The sequence below is a fragment of the Colossoma macropomum genome, unplaced genomic scaffold, assembly GCF_904425465.1.
Source record: "Colossoma macropomum unplaced genomic scaffold, Colossoma_macropomum, whole genome shotgun sequence".
Taxonomy (NCBI): Eukaryota; Metazoa; Chordata; class Actinopteri; order Characiformes; family Serrasalmidae; genus Colossoma; species Colossoma macropomum.
This window is the reverse complement of record NW_023494802.1, coordinates 14671450-14682536: the sequence shown is the minus strand read 5'-3', so window position 1 is coordinate 14682536 and position 11087 is coordinate 14671450. Positions and strand designations below refer to the sequence as shown.

Sequence of the window (11087 nt, the reverse complement as noted above, 5' to 3'; positions counted from 1 at the left end):
GGAGTTAGGACAGAAGCCATTACAGGACAACAGTTCTTAGCTAAGTCTATAATCTTATCTTATTCCCAGATAAGAAAACGTGTGTATGTGTGTCTGTTTATTAGGAGGAATAACGTCAGCGTGCTCGGCTAAAGCGTTTGGGAAATGGAGACTGAAACTGTGGAGCGGCGACACTCTGATAAACAGCACAAACCGCTGTCACAATATTCATAACTCTCAGTTTATCACGCTTTAGTTTTATTTGACCTTACCTCAGTAACGGTAGCTAACGTAGCTGTCTGGCTAACTAACTTGATTACATGTTTATGTTTCAGCTGTGCGCGTATGGTCGGTTGCTAGGTAACAGACATGCCAGTTGACTGTCAACTTCAATCGAGTAAGCTAGGATTTACTAACATAATAAGAAAAAAGATAAGTAAAGATGCTGTAAGATAAGATAAGATAAGATTTTTAAATTAGGATAAGATTTGCTTCTGTAATACGAATTTGTGAAAAATCTTATCTTGACCTGTCAGATCTTAAGTTAAGAGAAAAAGATAAGAATTTTCTGTAATACAGCCACTGGGCTGTAACACTCCTTATAACATCAGTGTGAATGGGTGGGGCTGAACCGCTGTTGGCTGAACAGGCAAATGTATGTTAATTAATTGTTTTTTGTGACAAGACTAAAACAATACATGCAAAATTGGGCTGTTTTTGCTGCTCCGTTTCCATGCTGTGAGTGTTTGTTTGAAACTTTAATAATCACATCACATGGTTTTATTTCACAAAGTGAGGAACATTAAGATGAAAAAAAAATTTGCATAGCGTGGGGGCCCCAGGACTGACTTTGAGACCACCTGGGATACTGTATGACTCTTGAACCTAGAGCAGTTTTGTTTTTTCCTTCTCTAACACACCTGATTCAGCAAACACCATTTCTAATAACTGGCTAATGATATGGTTCAGGTGTGTTATAACAGGGGAAACATAGAAGTGAGGAGGTTGCCCGTCTGATCTCAGACTAAAACCTTCTCAGAGCTGTTGTAAAATGTCATAGCAATATCATGTAATAACGTTCTGTGAAGGAACTTTTGGAGGCATTAAAAGCTTCAGACTTATGGTTCCTATCACCACCACTGTGTACAATTCTGAATCTGTAAGTTTCTCTAGATTCTCTATCAAACCACTCTAAATTACTTTGTTTACATCTTAACAAGTTAACTATGCAGAATTGTTGAAAAATTCATGGAATTCCCCTTTTAACACAGTTGGGCACAGAACACATTTTCCTAGAAGTGGGTGTAGTGGCAGCATGCATTAGCAGTTAGCAGCCTTTCCTCTCACTCATATAACTCTTGGAGAAACTGAGTCTTGAAAGTGACATTGCTAATTACTGCAAATTGGTATACTACGACATGGTTCATCAAGGTGACCTATATACTGTTGTCCCTCGCTGTGGAATGTCTCAGGAGCACGGGTTGGTCTGTGGTTGGTTTGTGGTGTAGCGCTTGATGGTTTATCTACTCACTCTGAGTGGAAAAGTGTTTTTATCACTGAAACTATAAAGACTGGTGGGGTCCCACTCACTGGAGCATGTGGTGTGTTTTTCCTGTGTATGGTGGGGTGGTGTCTGCTCTGCTAGTGATTTCCTTGCCCTTTTTCCTCCTACTCATGGTACTGATGAGGAGGAGAAATGACTAGTCTGTTCCTTCTTGAAACTCTCAGAGGTTATGTGAAATGAGTCATCACTTTCAAGTCAAATCAACTGTTTATCTGTACGCTACAGCCAGACCACTGGAGGGCAGCAGCTTTCAGCACTGACGAGGGGACTCACCGTCACCTTCCATCTTGCATGCCTCAGTGCAGAAAGACAAGACAGCTCTGCTGGGAAATCTGCTTGCGGTTTGGCCGTGTTGCGTGGGGGCTTCCGCAGGGTACCTGCATCGCCTCCTGAATGCTAGGTTCAGTTTCCTGTTGTGGATGTGGTCTAATTCACTAGTTCCCTGGACAAATGTGTACTTTTTTCTTGGCCTCTTGGCATGTTGCCTTTTAGGATCACACTCTGTTAAAAGACTCTCCTTCAAACATTACAGACATTGCCTGCGCTCTTTCAGAAAATAAAAGGTTTACCGGGTAACTAGATCATGTTTCGAGGCAGGTTTTGGTGAAAACAGTACAGAAGAATGGTGAATCACTCTTTTGGTTTATGCACCAAATGTTCAGACCTAACAGGCCCTGCATATTTGTCAAGCTTCCTCTTTTACAATGTTTAAAAAAGGTAAAATTAAAAAAAATTAAAAATATTTTTTTGAATTCAGCTCTTAGTTAGTGTGTTTTGTTTTTTTTGTTTTTTTTTAGTAAGGTCAATAGATATATAATAAGAGAGCATTAGAAGAGCCCTGGCACCGGACACCTTTAAATCCAGGCTTTCAGCTCAGTTTAAACACTGTTAGCATTTCTAGCCCCTTTTCCTCTGTAACGGCACTTTTTCAACTTTCAGTTTGTCCTAATTTAATTTCTAATTAGATTTTTAATTTAATGATTTTCTCTTTTAGATTTGTTTTAATTATGTTTTCATTATGTTTTTAATGTTGTTTTTAATTATGTTTTTCTATGTGTGCTTACTTGTTTTAAACAACTCTGGCTCTGAATGTTCTCATTTGTAAAGCGCTTTGAATGACAGCAGTGTTTGAAAGGTGCTATATAAATAAACTTGCCTTGCCATAATGAATGGTCTAATAATATAATAAATTGTTCTAATTATATAACTTAATTATCTAATAAACATTGTTTAAAATTTTTACCACTTCAGCAGATTCTTTTACTTTTCAGCATTAAAAACTTTTTTACACAAGTTGCTTTATACACAAAACAGACGCTTAGACGCTTTAGTCAATAGCGTTTTCTCTGCAGGTAGACAAAACCTCTTCTGGGCAGCTTAAAAGCCCCAGTCAGAAATTCCTGAAACTGTAACAAAGCCCTCTTAGCAGAGGTTGTGGGAAATTTGGTGAACTGACATTTAGCATCACTCTTAAAAAATATGGTTTGTCAAGGGTTGTTTAGGAAAGGGAATGGTTCTGTTTAGAACCATGAGTTCTATATAGAGCCATTTTATGCTTAAATAGTTCTTTACATGTTGAAATCGTTCTCCAGATTGATGAAGAACATGTTGTATATGGTTCTATATAGAACCTTTTTGAAAATGGTTCTATATGACACCAAAAAGGGTTCCTCTATTGTTTTGATGTCAAGCTTGTAACAACAGAAGAACCCTTTATTGATGCTATATAGAACCATATACAACATTCTACATCAATCTGAACAACCATTTTGCCATGCAAAGAAGCATAAATCATCAAGAAATGGTCTATATTGAAGTCCTAGTTCTAAACAGAACGTTTTCCTATACAAATGAACCTTGGAGAACCAACTTTTTTAAGAGTGATGATTTAGCACGTGTATTTTGTGATTATTTGAAGGCTTGCTGTCATTGTAGTACTGACAGCCGACCTGCCTGATCCATGAATGTTGCTTCAAGCTATAGCTTTATGTTATTCACAATGCTTGGTAGCAGAGAGCTATCTCTAAATAGCTGAAACTCTAGGCGACACTGTGTAGTACAGCTTGTCCCAGTTTAGCCCAGTTTTGAATGGACCATTGCTAAAAAAAATCAGTGCATGTTTCATATTCTATGGTATTTTATTTTAACATGTATAAAATACAAATACAGGAATAAATCACAGCCTAGAGAGCAATAAAAATGAAAAATTGAGAGCAGATAGCAGTTGATGAGCACTGCACATATACAACAGTATGATATCAATATTAGTGTGATATTGACAGAGTATCAATGTGTGTGTGTTCAGTCAATGCTGACAACAGTGCTGGTACTCATTTCAACACCAATTATGCCAAAGAAAGAGAGGTAGTTGTAAAAATAATGAGTTTTATTGTTGCTGTCGGAACAAAACTTTATATCTCCATTTTTGTCTTGAATTTTACTTTGGGTGAAAATTTTGCGATGAACAGACAAATAGAAATGGGCCAAAATGACTGAGAATAAAATCTCTTCACAATAACTTCCATTGAAATAATAATGTTTTTTCCCTTTTCCTCTGAAGTTACTTTTTTTTTGGAGATACAAGGTTTTGTTCCGACACTGACACTATCCTTGTTACTGCAACAAGCCTAATCTCCTACACAGGCTCCCTCCTGAAACACAGATTTGTTTAAGAGTTAAAATGGGCCTAAATCCTAAACATCTACATTTTTTGTAAGAACTTTCTTTAATAAGTGTTGACATGTGAAGAAAAGACGTGGGGATGGATTTGTGCACAGTTTTTCATTGAGTTTCCTCTCAGTCTTTGGAGACTAATACGTACACTCCACTACAGCATCGGGCAGCAGACGTGCAGAACGGTGCGATGAAGATATTCACCACACTCATCCACAGCGACCTCACACAGGGCAGACAGGTGTGACACACCTGTATACAGGGCATCACACACCTGAGAAAGAACCAGAGAGAGACAATGAGGGACAATGTGAGCACTAGATGTGTTCTGTTCATGAAATAGTTTTGACAAGAGGTGGTCTGATACCGCTTTTCTTATCCAATACACTATAAAACTATGAGTATCGACTGATATGTGAAATATATGTGAAACAGCACGTTTAAAAACAGTAATACTGTAACTTACAGTGCAAATGTGTGCAAAATTGCACTTAAAATCAAGGATTTGTAATTCAGGTATAATACTTATCTAGCCACTCACTGGTGTTAGCCTAAATGTAATCCTGCAAGCCAGACTTGTGACTACTGGCAGAAAGGTGACATTTAACTGCCATGCAAAGCGACCAATCACAAACTGTTCTTTTTGCATGACGTTTAAGGTCAAGTATCTTTCCAAGTGGTGCTACAACAAAAACACACCCACGGCAAACAAAGCGGTATGTCTGCTGCAATATCTTGTTAAAGTTGCAGTGTGTAAGATTCAGTGGCATCTAATGGTGAGGCTGCAAATTGCAACCAACTGAATACCCCTCCCTCACCCCTTTCTTTCCAAGTGTGCAGTTGAACCTACAGCAGCTGTCATGTTTTCTGCCATTTTCTGTCCCGATTTAGTTTTTTTGCTTCTTTGACAATGAGGATTCACCCTGCCTTGCTTTTTCTTGTGCTAAATAATAAGTGTGATCCTCCATTCGTCAAAATGTTACTCAAACTTCTTACAATACAAAATGCTTTGCCAGCACCGGCAGCAACCACTGACTCTTTTTCTTTCTATGTCTTCCAAACAGTCCTACAACTCCCCTATTCAAACAGGCACTTTAACATAAAAACACAAAAGGCACTCTCTAAAGCAGGGGTGTCAAACTCAACCACTGAAAGGGCCATATTAAAAAAAAATTTTGTACATTTTTACTGTACATTTTGCCACAACCTGAAGGGGTCAATGTTTATTCAAAATATGCCAAAACTGCAACAGAAAAATAGCCATTGAATACGTATTCAAAACTAATTCTAAATGAAAATATATATTTTTTTTTTTGCTTGAACTGGACACCAGGCATCTTTTCTTTTTGTGTAACTACTGGTCTATAGATTGTTGTTGGGGGAAGGGGGTTAGAACATAGCACACTATGTTGCAGTGCATGCTGGGGACTGTAGTGCTTCTCTGGGTGACACTGGCTAATAAGAATAGAAAATTAAAATAATTTCACAGGCCAAATAGGACTGTGTCACGGGCCCTTGTGTTTGTCACATGGGCTCTGGAGCCTGTGTTTGGTTTGTGTGTTCTGGGCTACTGTAGAAACATGGTGGCGCCTCGTGATGGCCTCTGTTGGAAGAGGACACGCTCCCTGTGTAGATATGAAGGGCTCATTCTAAGCTAATGAAAACACAGCAATTCATGGTTACAGGTGATTATACAGTAATGAAAACATTTTCTGCAAATACATCCCCCTAAATCTTACTCACTGCACCTTTTATGCTTCAAATAAAACACATCAATAACTGTTAAAAACTGTTGTGTGAACAAATTTTTTATACATCTGTTTATTGTTCCGAAACATTAATATTGACATCTTAAACAAGCACGCCAGCATTAAGCTTGCAAATCAAATTCTTGTTTTCCATTCAAAGGATAAAACCGAGTGCACAGAAGTGCATATACAGACATACAGATAGCCAATGAGAATGGAATCTGACAGTTGTGGCCAGCTTAATGTACAATAAATATCACTCGTGTATGTGTGGGTGAAGAGTTTGAGGGTGAAACTAATATACATTTGGCCACATTACCATCGCTTTGGTGACCTACTTTACGTTGCTATGTGTAATGTTGTGCCACAAGCAATTCTGTGATACTTCAGGCTAGATTTGAGTTGGAATTTGAACAGATGTTCCTTTGAAATCTGTCCCTGCATTTTTTGCTGATATCAGCCCAGTACCAATACTGCATATTGGATCGGAAGATTGCATATTCATCTCTAATTTTAGTGAATGATAGTTCAGGTGCAATTTACTGGCAGCACCACCAATGTATTTGGTACAACTGTTTCATAGAGAAAGCATGAAAATGTGCAGCAAACAGGGTGGCGAAGTGGAAAGTGTGTACATTACCAGATGTGGAAGCAGGCCAGGAGTGCAAAGAGACATCCAGAGAGGCAGGAAACAGGGACAGCACACACTGCAGTAAGGCAGCGGTAACTCCAGATTCGTGCTGACTCGAACCCAATGTCACTGTACACCCAAACACGGTCGTAACTACGGGTGGAGGGTGGCTCGGCCAAAACGTCACTAAACTCCACCTGTGGTGTCATGAAGAAAAGAGGAAGCATCAAAGAAGAGATTAATAGATGTTGAGAGAAAACTGAAAATCTGTGTATCTCAATACTGAAACACTGACCCTGGATGACCCCAATGGGACTACAATTCAATATTATCCATGGTTCACCTCAGGACAGGATTAGTTGGATCAGGTATGTTTAAACAGGAAAACACCACAATACGCAGGGCAGGCGTACTTCTGGATCGAGGCTTGAACCAATTATATTGTTGTTTGTGTTTACAAGTTTTAAATAGCTACTACTGGGGTCTCCCAAGTGGTGCAAGTGTCTAAGCATTGGCCCCATCATCAGATCATGTGTTCGATCCCTGGTGATGCCACAGCCACCTGTGACCGGGAGTCCTAAAGAGCATAATTGGCCTCGCTTTTTGAGTAAGTAGGATCAACACATCCTTTCAGTTTACTTACTTTGGAGCAGAGGTTCCCAGCCCTGGTCCGGCACAAAATACACCCATTTCAACTCAGTTAATTAGCTGATTTGTTGCATCAGGTGTATTAAGAGCAGGGCAAGCACTAAGGCAGGGGGTCCTACAGGACCAGGGATGGAATCCAAGGCTTTGGACAATACTTGTGTTTGTGTAACATGTTCAGGGATGGATCATGATCTCACAAGGCCATTCAAAGTTCAGTTTACACCAAGACATTCTTATACGTTTTTGATGAAAGAGTAAAATTGCCTTTATTTTCCATAGTTGGATAGATGAGTGGTTAGACGGAGATCTGAGTCAAAAAGGGAGTTGTGAGTTGATTGACTGCTATTCAAACGATTCCTTGCCCGTTACTTAACCATATTAGAGCGGCATGGGTGGAGGTCTTTGGCTATGAGATCTTGAATGACTTCTGGTTGTTGGCAATTAAGAGGATACATTCAACTTCTGTTTGTATTAGACCCAGTTTTCTTCAGTTTAAAATGTTGCATAAGCTCCATCTTTCTGGGAGCTGTCTTGCTGAGATATATCCGTCTGTAGACCCAACCTGCTCCTGAATTCATCAGGCCCCAGCCACCCTTTATCACATGTGCTGGTCATGCCCACGGTTGGTGCAATTCTGGTCCTCTATTTTTGACACATTCTTCTATATTTTCAGAAAAGAGATCAGTCCTGGCTCTGAAATTGCTATATTTGGTGTGGCCCCTGGTGGGGTGGCAGTGTCAGCTGCCTGTTCTGACGCCATAGCCTTTGCATTCTTACTGGCTCAACGCCTTACTTTGTTTAATTGGAAATCAGGTATTCCTCCTAGGGTGGGGGAGGACATGGCATATTTAAAGTTCGAGAAGTTGAAATACTGAACCAGGGGGTCCACCTAAAGATTTCATAAAGTTTGGCAGGTATTTTTTTAGACTACTTTAACTTTGAGTTCCCTTCTGATACTGAAAAATAGAACTATGTGTTTAGGTTTTAATTCATGGACAATCTGAGTTATAGATGAATAACCTTTTTATTGGTTCTTTTTGGTGGTCTTGTTGATTGTATGTGTTGCCATGAATGTGTTTGCATTCAGAAAGCCAATAAAGAATTGGAATGATAACTCTCCATAATACAGCTGAAATAGGCCACCTTAGCAGTCCAGTGAGCCTCCATTTTACTTATGATCCATTATCAATTCTGTTCTGCTTTTCAGAAGATGATCAGCATCACTCATTTAAGCATTTGAAAAAGCCCGCAAACCCACACAGAGCAACTGATTGGATACTAAACACCAATCTTTTTTTGTTTTTGGTCACATTTAGATATCATTGGCCATGTTCGTGTAAAAATATCAACATTTCATCATTCATTTCATTTATTTCATCATATATGAATATTCAAGTGCTATTCATCTCATTTTTACATCTGCAGTGGGTTTGTCTCAAGTCTTTGAACTGCCTCTGGCTATGTGGTCCCTCCAAGGCCCTCCTAGGACACTGACAGTGACCAGCCCATGAGCACTGGCTTCACTGGCCCAACTGGCCCAGTCAGTAATCCATCCCTGAACATATTGTATTCATTTGGAAGCGATGATTTGAATCAAGTATATTCAAAGCATTACAGTTTTAGTGCATTCAGTACGATTAATCAAATCCCTCAGTCTCCCCTTGTTGGCCCCACCTTTAAGTGGTTGTTGACTCCATAAGGGTCCCTGGTTTCAACGTGAGTGAGGGAAGCTTGGGAAGAGGAAGAGAACTGTGGTGGTGGAGCTAGAGATGGCTGGATCTTCTTCACATCCTCATCACTGTCATCATCATCATCATCATCATCTATCTTGCACTCCACCAGGTACTCATCGGACATCATGGTGACTGAAGTGCATCAGAACACGTTCCGTAAAATTCAAAGTAATTATGACAATTCAGTCATATAATTTTAATATTTAAAAAGTATTGTTTAAATGGAGAAGCATTAGAGAAAGATTTAGTTTAGTTCTAGTTTAACTAGTTTCCCATTCAGTTGGTCCATTGATTCATATCAGTGAGGCTAACAAGACAAACTCTGACAATTACACTGTTAACTACAATGTAAGACAGTCGTCACCACTCCTGGTCCTAGAGATCTACCTCTCTGCAGAGTCTAGTTCCGACCACAATCTGTTCCAGCTAATTCAGTTCCTCAAACGGCTGCAAAAAAGGCAGCATTTTAGATGCAGGTTGGAACTAAACTCTGCAGGAAAGCGGATCTCCAGGAGTAACATTGGTGACCACTGATGTAGAACATTTCCAGGGGAATGTAGTGATCCAGTTTGGATTGGAGTCAAAGTTTCTCTTCATGAACTAACCATAGAAACAATATTCCAGCAAAAGATCAGTGAGCAAACCTAGCAATGGCAATGATATTTATGAACTTAGTAACAATGCACAGTAACATTTTCCACACTCAGCATGCTTGTTAGACAGTCTGGGTATATTTAGCATCAGTGAATAGTTTCTCACTTACCCTCCTCAGATTCAGTCCTGCTTCAGAAACAGGCGTTATGTTATGAGCCTTGAGTGACAGGTTATTGTTATCACTGTGGTGATCGGCTTAACCGACTTTGCAGTCAGTCCTGCACAGTTGCTAGTTTGTAGTGCAGTCTAAACCTGATGAAGACATGCGGGGTCCCTTAGTTATGACCTCACTCTTTCTGACCGCTCATCTGCAGCGTACACCAGAAGTGTTGGTCAGGACTGGTGTGTGTGTGTGTGTGTGTGCGTGTGTGTGTGTGTGTGTGTGTGTGTGTGTGCGTGTACCCTTTGAAGAATTAGTAGGGCGAGCACCGGGTTATTTTCGGGAGAGGAATGGCATGGGCCTGCAGAACAGGGAAGATCAGGTTACTACACGATAGACTGTTTCAACTTTTTTTACACACACACACACACACACACACACACACACACACACACGCACACACACACACACACACACACATTTAAATCAAGACACATTGTAAATAAATAAGAAAGTGGGCCAATAATACAAGCTTTGGGTTTTAGGCTAAGGCATAAAAAGCATCAGGTCTAATGACAAACAGCATAAATTATATATATAATATTATAAAGTAGGGCCCATCTGATATATTGGCTGGTCGGTAATATCAGCTGATGTTGAGGTCTTGTGGATTTATTGGTATCAGTGAAAACTCAAAGCACCAGTCATTAGTGGCTTCTTTTACCAAATATAAACGTGTTTTCATACATACACTACAGTAAAGAAGTTTGGATAATATAAGTGAAATAAAGCTAATCTGACTGCAGATAAGCGTCTAAAATGGTTCTGATATGTTAGTCCTGTGCAACATCACAGGTTTCCAATATGTAGCAGGACATTAGAAGGCTGTAAATAACAACAAAGAAATGTGTCCAGAGTGACGAAGGGAGCTGTAAACGATTTCAAAATGGCTGAGAAATTAAATTATAATTAAGTTATCGGAAAACATATATTGAATGCAAATTTAATATAAGATGATAATTGCAGTACATTATTTGTTATTACTTGTTCTTGTTCATAGAATTCTTAAAATATTGAATAAAACATTGAAAAAAGCTTTTATTGAATAGTTTGTGATATTTAAATCCACATTGCATGGTATATAAAATAACATGGCAAGTGATTCCAAATTTGAATAATGGCATGTCTGTCAGTCTTCATATAGAATACTAAGCGTACAGTTGACCTTCTTACCTTTATTACAGTAATACAGGCTGAACTGGTCAGTCTGAACACAAAACACCATCACGGTCAAAACGTCAAAAAAGCAAAAACATATAAAATGCATCTAACACCTTTCCTTGACAATAAAATGTTG

The 11087-nt window shown here is 39.2% G+C and overlaps 1 protein-coding gene across 1 annotated transcript; it reads right to left on the bottom strand.

Annotated features, from left to right (window-relative positions):
• Positions 1 to 3717: 3717 nt before the first annotated feature.
• Positions 3718 to 9872, bottom strand: zgc:158296 (uncharacterized protein LOC791212 homolog). The gene is made up of 4 exons (XM_036591629.1): positions 9740 to 9872; positions 8918 to 9108; positions 6605 to 6792; positions 3718 to 4490 (listed from the first exon to the last, which is right to left on the bottom strand). The coding sequence occupies exons 2-4, from the start codon at positions 9101 to 9103 to the stop codon at positions 4340 to 4342; spliced, it is 525 nt and encodes a 174-aa protein (XP_036447522.1). The 5' UTR covers positions 9104 to 9108; positions 9740 to 9872; the 3' UTR covers positions 3718 to 4339.
• Between the last annotated feature and the right edge of the window lie 1215 nt (positions 9873 to 11087).